The sequence below is a fragment of the Nuphar pumila genome, chromosome 4, assembly GCF_984573655.1.
Source record: "Nuphar pumila chromosome 4, dmNupPumi1.hap1.1, whole genome shotgun sequence".
Classification (NCBI taxonomy): Eukaryota; Viridiplantae; Streptophyta; class Magnoliopsida; order Nymphaeales; family Nymphaeaceae; genus Nuphar; species Nuphar pumila.
This window is the reverse complement of record NC_143252.1, coordinates 114,693,220-114,707,714: the sequence shown is the minus strand read 5'-3', so window position 1 is coordinate 114,707,714 and position 14,495 is coordinate 114,693,220. Positions and strand designations below refer to the sequence as shown.

The window sequence follows — 14,495 nt, the reverse complement described above, 5'->3', positions numbered from 1 at the left end:
GTTCCGCAGTGTTTTTAAAAAAAACACAAAATTGGGTTAAAATTTCGGGTCGTTACAGTTTTGATATTAGAGCCTGAGAATAAAATTTCTTCAATCATGATTATACAACAACCCGACAAGCGCTCTGTGAGTATAATTTACCTTAGTTACTTATTTTGCATTGGTGCCATTTAAATTGTGTAAAAAAAAAGTTTGTAAATGATTATAGGAATACTACAATTAAATAGATTCTAAAAAGCATGTTAATGGAATAATTCATAGATATATCGTTGAGCTAATACCAACGCGAGCGCGGCCAACGAATGGCAAGAGCAGAGAGGTTTCATCATGGAAGCCCTCAATGACCTGGCTCAAACAATGAATACGCACTTGAGTAACCAGAATAAGCAATCGACGGTTGTAAGCGTATCTCATAACTCCAGTCCAACGACATATGAAAAATTTCTAAAGCTCGACCCACCGACCTTTTTCGGAAAAGCTAACCCGAAAATGGCTAAGAGCTGGATTGAAGAGATTGAACAGGCCTTTTGTGTATTGCATGTACCTGAGGATAGGCAAACAGACTTTGGTACTTATAGACTAAAGGGTGACGCTAGGAAACAGTGGGATACTGCGCAAGAGGTCAATTTTGCTGGAATGGTTCCTATTCCATGGAGACTTTTTCGAGAGGCATTCTTGTAGACATATTTTTCTCAACATACTCGTGACAGAAAGCAACAAGAATTCCTAGAGCTAACGCAAGGAAGCATGAACCTGATAGACTATACCACCAAGTTCCGGACCCTGAAAAGATATTGCCCAAATTTGTTCGCCAACATCAAGGTGAGGGCGACTAAGTACGTTTGTGGTCTCAAGGACGGTCTGAGATATCGAGTAATGACTAGTCAAACGTTGACCTTCCATGATGCCATTGAAGCTGCCACCACATTAAACAAAAAATGTGAAAGGTTCAGGAAGGATCAGAATAAGTCCTCAAGTAAGGTAGGAGTCATCAAGCAGCAATACCATGGTGGTAAGAGGCCTCAACCACCATTCAAGAAGCAAAAGCATCAGAGAGGAAATCGTCTCCAGCGAAAGCAGAATCAAAATCAAGAATGATAGAAATGCAATCATTTTCACAACGGCAGCCTTGCCCTAGGGATACAGGTGCATGTCTTTATTGCGAGAAGATGGGACATTATGTCTGTCAGTGTCATAAAAAGATAGCAGATATGCAAAGGCGGGCAACTGGAAGAGGGTAGCCACAACAGCAACCACCTCAACAGCAGCACCATCAACAATAGCAGAACGTCCAAAATAGAATGTCGGGACGCGTATATGCCACCACCGCCGAAAATCTGGAGAAGGGTAACCTAGTACAAGGTACGGTGGTAGTTGATGGTTAAGCTGCACTTGTTTTTTTATTATGGTATCACACATTCTTTTATATTTGTAGACTTTGCTAAACAATTGGGTGTGAGCATTAAACCATTAAAACATATATTAGATGTGTATAACCATGTCGAATATAACTCCATCTGTGTAAATTATATACCGGACAAAGAAATATCATTGGACGGACAAAGTTTACCTGCTGACCTGATCCTACTCGATATGACTGAGTATGATGTCATATTGGGTATGGATTGGTTATATGAACATTATGCCAACGTTCTATGCCGTCAAGGGAAAGTGGTGTTATCCCAACCAAAGTTGTCAGAAATAGAATTAAGGCTCTCAAGACCTGCTTTGAAAGATCGAGTGATTTCAGCATTGAAGGCTCAGAGATAAATGCGACAAGGATGCAGGGCTTTTCTAGTTAATGTGTTTTTTATAAAACCAAAGGTCGCACCAATTGAGAAACTTGAGGTAGTTCGTGAATTTTTGGAAGTGTTTCCAGAGGAACTACCTTGACTTCCCCCATAGCATGAAGTGGACTTTTGTATCGAGTTGGTGCTCGGAACTGTGCCAATTTTCAAGGCACCCTATTGCATGGCACAAGTAGAACCCGAGGCGTTAAAAAAACAACTGAAAGAATTAATGGAACGGGGTTTTATCCGACCAAGTGTATCGCCATGGGGAGCACCAGTCTTCTTTGTGAAGAAGAATGATGGGTCTATAAGATTATGCATAAACTATCATATGCTTAATCAAGCGACTATCAAAAACAAGTATCCACTACCCCATATTAAGGATTTGATCAATCAATTACAAAAGGCTAGGGTCTTCTCTAAAATTGATCTTAGATCTGGGTATCGCCAACTCAGAATAAGGACGATGATATTCCAAAGATAACCTTTCAAACAAGATACAGACATTACAAGTTTGTGGTAATGTCGTTCGGACTCACGAATGCGCCAGCCGACTTTATAGACCTGATGAATCGGGTGTTCAGACCAATCATGGATACGTTTGCGATCGTCTTTATTGACGATATTCTAATATACTCGAAGAATATGGAGCAACATCGGAGTCATTTGATGATTGTATTTGAGACTCTTAAGGAACACCAGTTGTTCGCTAAATTCTCCAAATGTGAGTTCTGGCTCGAGAAGGTCATGATCTCAAAGGATGGAGTGTCGGTAGACCCAACTAAGGTAACTAATCTTTCATAATTATGCCATAAAATAATATATAATTCTTATAATAAATTATTGAGGAACCATAATAATATGTGTTGAATGTATAGGTGGATGCTGTATTGAACTAGGAGCAACTGAAAAATATCAAATATATCAAGAGTTTTCTCGAGTTGGCAGGCTATTATCGGAGGTTTATTCAAGACTTCTCACAGATCTCTCTACCTATAACCAAACTCCTTATAAAGGGAGTCAAGTTTGAGTGAAATGATAAGTGTGAGGAAATCTTCCAGACCCTAAAGAAGAAGCTTACGACTGCCTGGTCTTGACTTTGCCGTCTGGTCAGAGTGGTTTTGTGGTGTACAATGATGCTTCGGGTTCAGGGTTAGGGTGTGTGTTAATACAAAATGATAAAGTTATAACATATGCATCTCGCCAACTGAAGATCCACGAGCAAAACTATCTGACCCATTATCTGAAATTGGCAGTTGTAATGTTTGCCCTGAAAATATGACGACATTACCTGTACGAATAACATTTTAAAGTATTTACATATCACAAAAGCCTTAAATATTTGTTCTCGCAGAAGGAATTGAATATGCGGCAACGGCATTGGCTAGAATTCATAAAAGACTACGAGTTTACTATTTCCTATCACCCGAGAAAAGCAAATGTCATAGCAGATTCTCTGAGTCGCAAGTCGGGCAGCACTTTGGCCAGTTTGGTTGGAAAAAGATGAAAATTAGTAGAAGATTTTACGGACTGGAAGCCCTTTGAAGACGAACAGAGGACTATCAAGCTATCCAGTCTGTCTGATCGCCCTGAGATCCTTACAAGAATCATTGAGAGTCAGAAGGAGGATCCTCAATATGAAAAACTTAAGTCACTTGCTCAACAGGAAGGCTCATCATGGATACTCAAGGAAGATGGCAGTATCTGGATGCAAAAGCGACTTTGGGTCCCTAGTGACCCTAAATTAAAGAAAGAATTATTGGGTGAAGCCCATAAGTCTAAGTATATCATACACCCAGGAAGTACAAAAATGTTTAAAAACTTACAACGGAGTTATTGATGAAACGACATGAAATGAGAGGTCACAAAGTAAGACGAGTGATTAAGTGTTCCGTGTTTACTTTTGTGAGTCCATTACTTCCATGGCTCAATATAACTCTATTTATGTTGGATTGGAATGGCAATTGGGACAAGCGTGTGGTATTGGCCGAATTCACTTACAATAACAGCTACCATGCAAGCATAGGTATGATTCCCTTCGAGGCTCTGTACAGACGACCCTGCAAATCACCAGTGTATTGGAATGAGGTAGGCGAACGATCCGTCGCATCACCAATCGTGCTACAACACTATACGCAACAAGTTCAGATGATAAGGGATAGATTACGGACAGCTCAGAGCCAACAGAAGAGCTTTGCGGACCAATGACGCAGGGAACTCACTTTTGAAGTAAGAGATCAAGTCTTTATAAAGGTATCACCAATTAAAAGTGTTTTTCGACTTGGCAAAAAGGGAAAATTAAGTCTGAGATATGTAAGTCCATTTAATGTTCTGGAACGAGCTGGTGAAATAGCATACCGGGTAGCTTTACCCTCTCAGTACGCACAGATTCATAATGTATTTTATATGTCTATACTGAGGAAGTATATTCACGATCCATCTCATGTGATTCATCACGAGGATGTGGATATACGAGAAGACCTATTTGTTGAAGAGAAGCCCGTGGAGATGAGATCTAAGACCATTACTCTCGTCAAGGTTAGATGGCAACATCACTTTATCGAGGAAAGTACGTGGGAACCTGAGGCAAATATGAGAGAAAAGTACCCCATCCTTTTTTAGTAGTCCTTGAATGAGAATTTCGAGGACAAAAATATTTTTAGGGGGAGAGGATGTAACGTTTGTGAATTTTGTCACATAAATAAACCTGAATTTTATCGCCGAAATGTATATAGAGGTATTTTTAGTTTTGAATTAGATTTTTTTATTAGATCCTGGATATCTTATTCGGATCTTCGATGTCGGATCATGGATATCTTATAGGGACACCTGATATTAGATTCTGGATAATTTATTCGGATCCTGGATATCTTATTTGGATATCTAATATTAGATCCTGGATATCTTGTTTGGATCTTCGATATCAGATCCTTGATATCTTAATTGGATTTTTATATTGAAATCGCAATGGTCCAATTAGATCTTTGATATTGGATCCATGACATTTTATTTGGATCCACGAATTTTAATCGGATCTTGGATTTAGAACCTTCTAAATTGAGTCCCAGAAAAATTTGGGCCTTTGGAAGGACCTGGATAGTCCTAATATGGATGATGGATCTAAAAACATAAATGGATCTTGCATCTTCGTGAATTAGATCCAATCAAATATATATATATATATATATAAATAACAAATCACAATTTTTTTTAGCTCACGCCATCACGAGTTGGGGCGTTGCAAAATTGAAAAAAAAAATAGGTATATGACTCATGCTTGGCAAGTGCTGTTAGTGCACGTCACCTTGCGTTGGGACGCTGCAAGTTCGAACCCCAATTAGGTTGGATTACAAATCAAGTAGAGGCCTGCCGAACGCAGCCAGCCTTATTTTAAAAAGAAAAAAAAAATAAGTAAATAAATAAATAACGCAATACAAGGGGGCATGAAGCTTCTCCACTCACGCACGCTCAAGAGAAAGAGGGGAAAACCTCTCTCTCTCTCTCTCTCTCTCTCTCTCTCTCTCTCTCTCTCTCTCTCTCTCTCTCTCTCTCAATTCAGAGAAGGTTGTCTTCACAAGAACTACTGTCACAAGGAGCAAACAACCAAGGAGTTGGGCTCTCAATTCAACGTGAAGGTAGGATTTCTGTGGTTTGTTGTGTGCTTTGTTTCAAGCATGTCGTGGGTTGCAGCACAAACCCAAATCAAAAATAAAATAAAAAAATAATTGTATAGATGCAACAAGATGAGGTTTATTTGAAAGCCAATCGGTCAATACCAGAAATATTTTTCTGGTATGATTGATTTGCGTGAACCTGGGCTGTTCAAAACAATGATCTGCGTGTTTTGCCTTATACACACTCTGTGATATGTTCAATGAAAAAATTTTACTAATCTGTGTGTTTTGCCTTAGACACACTCTGTGATATGTTCAATGAAAAAATTTTACTGATCAGCGTGTTTTACCTCAGACATACTCTGTGATATGTTCAATCAAAAAAAAATTACTGATCTAAGTCTTTTGCCTTAGACACACTCTGTGATATGTTGAATGAAAAAAATTACTGATCTGTGTGTTTTGCCTTAGACATACTTTGTGATATGTTCAATGAAAAAAAAAATTAAGGATCTGCGTGTTTTGCCTTAGACATACTCTGTGATATGTTCAATGAAAAAAATATTTACTGACCTGCGTGTTTTGCTTTTGGGTATTTTCTTTAATATGTTCAATGAAAAAAAATTTAGTGATCTTCGTGTTTTGCTTTTGATATTCACTTTAATGAGTTCAATGAAAATATATATATAGTGGTCTGCGTGTTTTGTCTCTGAAACTTTCTTTAAACTGTTCCAGCAACTAAAATAGTGGCTTGCGTGTTCTTGCCTCTGGATTTTTATTTCGTTATTTCCATTATCACACACTAGCATTTGGTGTGAAAATCATCAAGACATGGGTTTAAAATCCCTGTTTTTACAGCACTGGGAAGAATATCAGAAAGTCGTTCCTTTCTGATGTTGAGTTCTCATTTGTCATTATCACTACAGAAAGAAATTTATGTCGTAAATCAGTAAAAATTTGGTTTAAATTTCTGTTTGAAACAGTCAGGGATAATTTATCAAAGGTATCTACTTAATTGAGTTTTGGTAGATGTAGTTGTTTCTTACTCGTGTATTCTGAAACTGAATTTTCTGCTTTATCTTTGTTTCAGATTTAATATTTGAAACTTAGTTGTTCCTGCATATTATTCAGCAATTATTCAGCAAGATAATTGTCTGTATGCATGTCTTGACAACAGACAATAGGTTAAAATGGACCTAGCTAATCCACACTGATTTCGATGTAGCAATCAGTGTGATATTGGAAGATTTTTCACTTGAACTTTTTAGCTTGTCTTTATAAAATTTAAAACTACATAAGATGTTAGTACTATGCTCATTTGCTAATCATGTGCACATGAAATACCTACTGTAGAGTTGTGTATCCTGCAAGTTCTTGCTCATAAAATTTAAAATTGCATAAGATGTTAGAACTATGCCCGTTTGCCAATCATGTGCATATGAAATACATATTGTAGAGTTTGTGTGTCCTGCAAGTTCTTGCTCATAAATTTAAAACTGCATAAGACGTTAGTACTATGCCAATTGTCAATCATGTTCATATTAAATTTTAATACAATATTAATGACTTAGTGACAGTGGAGTTATGTCACTTACAATTATTGCTTTTATGAAGTTTTACAACTACATTGATGCTTAGTGACTGTTGAGTTTAAGCTACTAGCGATTCTCGTAAAATAGGCTCATATTCGAGCGTGCGGTTCAAATGAACCATCGTGGTGCCATGTAAGCATGGGTTATGTCCTTATGTGTAATTAGATGTAATGCGTGGTAATGATTTAATGAAGGCACATGGGTTGTCGAACCAAAGATTTGCAAACTAAAAAACATACACTTAAAACCTTATAGATTTAATATATAAGCACACATAACCCTAATAAATGCTTGACTGGTTTAAAGGTACCGGAGAACTTGTGCTCGCCCGGTTTGAAGGTATTGAAGCACTCTGAGTGGGATTGCATAAATAAATAGAAATTGGCAACCTACCTAACTAAGGTGTTGGGATCATGTCACTACAACAGTATGAATCGTTGCCTAAAACAATGAGCCAATTGGATTCAACACATGTTGAGCTTCTATGAGATCAGGTAACAAAAATTAATAAGATAAATAAACCATTCACACTCGAGCTTACCTTGGAGAGGATAAATGGTACAAAACTCTGAGGATATGTGATTTTTTAGCTTTGAGCGGCAATGGCTTGTTGGTCCCCAGTCCTCAAAGTTACGGGACTCAGACTACCAATTTGTCCTAGGTGATAGGTCCAAGTTCTTCTCCAGAAGTTAAGGGTGCATCATGTTTGTTGGCTTTTGGGAGTATCTCTCAGTTATTGTACCACTCCATTTGGATTTTAGTTTCAGTTAGATATTCGGGTTAACAAAACATTTAGCATAACAAACCAAAGTTACCGGAAGCTTCTTAGGTAGGTAGGAAGCTCGTTTCCCGGAAACTCGCTTCGAAAACGCGATATTCCTCGCTTCCGAAACTTCATAGGAAGCTCGATTTCCCCACGCTTCTTCTATGCTTCTCATGCACATGGTCTATGCATACTATATACTTTTCTCACGTTTCTTTTCATCTTTTTCATGTATTTTCTCTCACGCTTTCACTCACTTTCCATGTACTTTCTTTAAATTGGTAACCATCATTGTTAGATTTTAACAAAAAATTTAACTCTTTTACAGAAAAATCATGAAATACAAGAATGATCAATTTTATTTTAGTTTTTATTTGTCTCTTGTTTCATTCCATATTGCTTCATTTTTTATTCATATTTCGCTTTTAAATTGAAACTTCGCTTCCCGCTTCGTATAAATTTTAAAATGCCTCGCTTCCGCTTCTCGTATCGTTTCTCGCTTCCGCTTCCTAGTTTGGCAACCTTGTAACAAACCCCCAGATGTTCTCCTATGTTATGGTTGCCTTGGCCTACGAGTACCCACGGGATAATAAAAGAGAATTAAATTAACTATTTTATGCTCTTTGTTCATGTGGAACTTTTGATATCTTGTGCCTGAAAATGCTTATAATGAATTGCGCTTATTTATATCTCATGAGTGAGTTATGATATTAATTGTTTCATGTGATATTCATTTAGTCATCTCATGATATGCTATAGCTTTACAATTTACTGATAATCTATAGAGTTGTACATCCTCATTACATTGCACATATGAATAATCATAACAATCCTATTGTTCAGACTGGTTGTAGTTTGATCCTACTATTTCATCATTTCAAGTGAAGAATAGACGGCGCAGAGTGATTACGGGATGATGTAGAGACTTTGATACATGAATTTTTGATGTTCCAGGGGCAATATCACATAGTCTATTTATTTCCATGTCTACTCTTGTAATGGACTTATAGTTTTATTTCAAATTAAATTTTCTTAGTACTTGTTGAATGATATCTTTGGTTTGAGTGTCCTGCGAAGTACCCAAGATGTTTAACCCGAAGTGAATTGAGTAGTTCCGATGTGTTTAAAAAAAACCCACAAAATTGAGTTAAAATTTCAGGTCGTTACATAGTCAAATAGAAAATATCGTGATATTTTCACGATATTTTTGCAGTTTTTTTATTTAAGTTTGCATTTCCTATTTTGTTGTTTCTTTTATTTTTTTAAACCTTTAAAACATGTTTCTTTATATTTTTGAAAGAAAAATAATACAAAACTTATTATTTTCTTAGATTTTTTGTTGTCATTTATATTTTTTTCCAATTTTTTAAACTCCCAAGATTTTTCTGAGATATTCCTGAGATTTATCAACTTTTGAAAATCTCTCCAAGAAATACCCTCGCTGAGAAATTACCTTTAACGATACAAGTGACTATGATATGTATGTTTGTATCTATGAATCTCCTCATGTGTTTATGCATGCATGCATGCATGCAATTAGGTGGAGTAGGATTAAACGTTATTGTATTAGTTTTATGACAAATAAATTTAAAAAAAAAAAGAATACCAACTGGTAATCCTTTCAAAAGATGAAGAAAGACCCTAATAATTTTACTGCATCTCATGCCTCAGCTTAGGTCATTACTTAGAAAACCATGATTATAGTCTCTTAAGGAACATATAATACCATAGCTGACTTCTAGAACAAGTGCACACATGCCTCTGAAACTAGAGTTAAATGTTCCTACTGCTACTAGAGTCTATCAAGCTTTTGAGAAAGCTATATATCATGCAAGACCCAATTCTGACATCAGTTGATGCATTCAATAGACAAAAGGACTATGATTCACCAATAGTAGCTCGAGTCTCTAAATTTATTTTGAATGATATGAAGACATTGATTCAATTGTCAATGTTAGTCGAAGTTCCAAAGTAGTTATCATGAATAACACAATCTTATGTGGGATTAAACGTACACTGTATCAAGTTCATATTCAAATAATATAATTTTCCTGATTTTAACTTAGACAGCCATTATCTATCAGAGAAGACTGTCATTTCAAAATCTCCACACTCGATATTCTTAACAACGAAAGGATTACATGATTAGTAACAAGGCAAGAGAAAGAATAATGGAAAGGAAATATCAACAGGTCATTTCAGAGCATTAACCTTGCTAAATTTCTTATCCAAATAGAATTATGCCATGTTTACTAGAATTCTTCAAAAAATACTGGATCTCCAATACTGAAACTTGAACTTGAAGAGTCACAAAACCCAATGCAATCCTTACCTTCAGCATTCACCCAAGAGTCATACAGAGCAGCAAATACAAGAGGACGTTGATCCTTGAAATGTATGTAGTATGGTTGTTTCTTAGATCCATCTTTTTTCCACTCATAAAATCTGGATACACATACAAGGGAAAAAATGAGCAGGAATCATAAGCATGCAGATGAAGGCTGAGAATTAACTAAATACTGAGTATCATGATCACAAAGAAGAATGAAAAGGGAAGTTCTTCAATGTCAGCTTGTCTCTTGGAAATGCTATGTATTCATGATAGATTTACAATAAGATCTGTTGCTGATGGCATGAAGAAAGATTTCTTTGGTACAGATTGCAAACAAGAAAGATTTAGATAAAAATTGTTAACTATTTTGCACAGAACCACGTGAAACCCCCAAGACAAAAAAGGATGCACTTATAGGGTCTAGCAAAGTACAATGCTAACCACAAAGGGCAGAATCCCAGTGATAAAAAAGCAGGATGAATAAATGAAACATAAGGAAAAGCAAACAAGAAATATGCATGCTGGTGTAGAGATATATATTAGATGAAGTAGATGCAAAAAACTGAATGATAATCCTGAGGCAGAATCATTTCTAAATTTTATAATGCTAAACAAACAGCACAAAAATGAAACCCATGCACGTGCATAATCTTAAGCATACCCTTCTGCTGCCACAAGACACCGATTATTAGGAACTAGCCGACGAAAAGATGCTTTATCACATATTGATTCCGATCGAGCATTAAACTGCACTCAGATACAAAATATATGACTTCTTTCCCCATCATAACCATCTAAATTGAATGAAGAGATGAAAATCTGTAAGCATAACGTCTGAACACAGTTAAACAGATTTGAATGATTCAAATATTTTTTGTGCAAGTTGCTTAGCCATCTGCTTAGCAGAATATTGTTTCAAGAAATTTGATGAACCGCTGTCATTACAGGAAGTCATCCATAGCACAATGGAGCTCTCAACTTATAAAATGGGATTATATATATTTTTAAGCCTGAAGTCTAATAGTGCTGCTGTGTTTATAGTTCAATTTTATAGCCCAGAATAGAAGAAGGAACTCTTACCTCCACAATCAAGGATATAAAAATAATTTAAAAGACCACCTTTTCTTTTCAATATGCAAGGCAATGGGAAGAAACTGATATGCGAGATAGCAACATAGGCATGAAAATTACCATCTTAAAGTGATCAGGCTTTTCTGTTTTCTTGGTGAAACAAGGAACAAGCCCCCATTTCATACAGTGAACGACTGGCTCGCAGCTTGACCCATGTTCTTTTCGAACAACTGGCAAATATGATCCAGGTGAGACATTGTATGATGGATGATATCTGTAAATTAAACAACAATAAGTGCCAGAAAGCAGATACATCATATTGAATACTTATTTTCTTATAGAATAACTTGAAAATAGTTGATAGATTTTAATTTCCTCGAATTCACACAGCAGGCATACAAACTTTTATGCAAATAAGCCATAACTAGTGTATTATTGCATTTGGAAATGCTTAGTACCATGATGTTACTGCCACACTTTTTGTATGAAATGCAATCGCAAATAAAGGTACCCTTTATATGAAATATATACAGTAATATAGCATGCACGAATAAGCCAGAATACAAACTTTTGTGCAAATAAGCCATAACTAGTGTGTTGCTGCATTTGAAAATGTTCAGTACCATGATGTTACTGCCACACCACGTGTATGAAACTCAATTGGAAAAAAAAATAAAAGTATCCTTTATATGAAATATATAACAGTGCTACAGCATGCACAAATAAGCCAGAACTAGTGTATCAATCCATGTGAAAATCGCTTAGTACCATGAAGTCACTTATAAAGCTCACCAATAAAACTCAATGATGAACAGAAGTACTTGTGCAATAAAAAATGTGGTATAATGGTAACCAGTCAACTACTTCTAACCGCTACAACTACCCAAAATCAAATCATCTTCCCTCTGTTTAAAATTGACTTATTCCAGGTTATATCCTTCTCAATTGAATCCCTGTGTTCTCCTATCAAATCACTCTTCTTAAGACCACAGTTACAAGCAAAAACAATCAATCATGAAAGATAAATACTAGCTCATGTTTGACTCGTAATTAGCTCGTTCGAACACAGGAAATAGGCTCAACAAGCTCGAGCTTGAACAACCAATGTATGTCTCAGCTCAGCCAGTTAAACTGGTTTATTAATAATAAATATATTTTACATAAAATTTATGTTTAACCGCCTAACCTATGACAAAATTGTGTTAACCACCTGTCTTTCAAAACTTTCAAATAGGCCCCTGTGTTTTCAGCATATTGCTTATAGGACCGGCTGTATCACTTTTCCTGATAATGTTATTGATTTAACCTTAAGTGTACTACAACCACAAAAAGACACATTCAATCATTCAAAAAAAAAAGTGGTTAAAGTGTCATTTTAAAGAATCAGTTGGAGTGGTTAAAGTTGCTTATTTAGCCTTAAGTATAATATAATTACAAAAAGTGGCATTCAGTCATTTGACAAAAAAGAAATGGTTAAAATGTCATTTCAATAAAGGCATGTTTGGAAGCAAGAAAATGGTAGGAAAATGCAAGTAGGAAAGAAAAAATGGTTAAAATGTCCATTTCAATAAGAACACCTCTTTCTAAGAGCTGCCCACCACCATTTTCAGATCTCTCTCTCTCTGGCATGGTCGACCACCTCTCTCAGAGAGGGGGCTGATCGCCCCTCTCTCATTTTTTCACATTTTTCCACTGTTTTATTCATGCTACACAAACAAGGGAAAACTTCTCATTTAGAAAAGTTATCATATCGAAACTTTTTATGGGCAATTTTTTTTTCTTATGACAGTTTTTCTTGCTTCCAAACCCTTAAACATCAAGCGCCCACTTGAAAAGTTTTGAAAGACAGACGAGAGAGAGAGAAACGTGTCAACTGAAGTCAAATGATAAAAGTAGCCTCAAACGGTCATATGAGCAATATGCCGAAACATCAGGGGCCCACTTGAAAATTTTTGAAAGACAGCCGATTAAACATAATTTTGTCATAGGTTTGGTGGTTAAACGTAAAATTCCCTATTATAGAATGAAGATGGTTAAAGTGTTTGGCCTGCAAGCAACAAGTTTAGACTTCAAATCCTATTGCTTACAAGATTGAAACAATTATTTCTTAAACAAGTGATCCAGTTTGTGCTTGGCTTAGTAGGTTTAGGGTCCAAATTTTATTGTTTTCAACTTTCAAAAATATATTTCTTCGTAGATGAGCTTGATCGTGCTCGGCTCATTTAGCTCTGGCTTTTCATGAGCTCAAGCTTGGCTCGGCTCGACACAAGATAGCAACCAAACTTGAACACCCTTTGTTCGGTTCCTACGGCTCGTTGATCAGCTATAATTCCTGTTGCTAAAATACAACGAATTGCAGGCAAAATTATTGAGAAAACTGAGATGTGCATGCAATTGTCGTCCTTTCTTTGCCCTTTTGAACGAACCATCATCGTCTGTTATGTTAAAGGGGGATAAAAACGCAAACGATGAGCACTACACTAGGGAAAACAAAGATCACTAAGACATCATCGTCTGTTATGTTAAAGGGGGATAAAAACGCAAACGATGAGCACTACACTAGGCAAAACAAAGATCACTAAGAATGATCGGAAAAACGAGATCCACAAGAATTAGGGCAAACAGAAGAGAAAGAATAAGAAGAAGGGCATAGACGGAATCGAAACCTTTCCGGTTGGAGAATACGGAGGGAGATATTGATTCCGCAAGCCCTGGGGACGTCTTCGGGATTCAGAGTGCAACGGCACCTCCCACACATCTTGTTCTTCTTCTCTATCTAACAAATTAGGGTTAGTATTTCTCTCTCTCTCGACGTGTTGGAAAAAAATAATCAGGAAATGCGCGGGAATTATAAAGGCCACTTTATCTCGGCGAGGGAACCTTTCGAGGCCTTAAAATGTCAGTAGGGGTGAAAACGGGTCGGATACGGTCCGGATCTCGTTAGATCCAAATCCGAAATACAAAGAGTATGTTTGAATCCAGATCCGGATCTGAATCAGATCCGAGGAGGTTATATTGAATCCGAATCCGAAAAACATGTGGTAAATGCTGGATCCGAAAAATAAAGGAACAAAATGGATCGGATATGGTTGGATATGTGATCTGAGTCTTACATGGTTTTTAAGATATAGATCTTTTAAGTAAAATTTGAATGTGGATTCGGATCCATTGAATCAGATCACTTTCGGATTGGGGTCAGATTTGGATCAGCATTTTAAGCCGGATCTGGAGTTGATGAGAATCAAAATCTTTACATATAAACAACTTGTTTTGATCCAGACCCGTCCCATAGCAAACCCTGTAGGGTTAGGTTTTGGTGGGTCAGACCCAAAG

The 14,495-nt window shown here is 36.5% G+C and overlaps 1 protein-coding gene across 2 annotated transcripts in view; it reads right to left on the bottom strand.

The window, feature by feature from the left end:
* The window catches only part of LOC149840693 (embryonic stem cell-specific 5-hydroxymethylcytosine-binding protein), a 32,959-nt gene extending 18,928 nt beyond the window's left edge, over positions 1-14,031 (bottom strand). The window contains exons 1-4 of one of the 2 annotated variants that reach the window (XM_090004526.1): positions 13,829-14,031; positions 11,283-11,436; positions 10,753-10,838; positions 10,092-10,204 (exon numbers count right to left, since the gene is read on the bottom strand). In XM_090004526.1, the coding sequence (XP_089860652.1) occupies positions 10,092-10,204; positions 10,753-10,838; positions 11,283-11,436; positions 13,829-13,920 (445 nt within the window). In that variant the 5' untranslated portion in view covers positions 13,921-14,031. The remainder of the gene's footprint in view (positions 1-10,091; positions 10,205-10,752; positions 10,839-11,282; positions 11,437-13,828) is intronic. The other variant, XM_090004527.1, reaches the window with a different exon arrangement.
* Between the last annotated feature and the right edge of the window lie 464 nt (positions 14,032-14,495).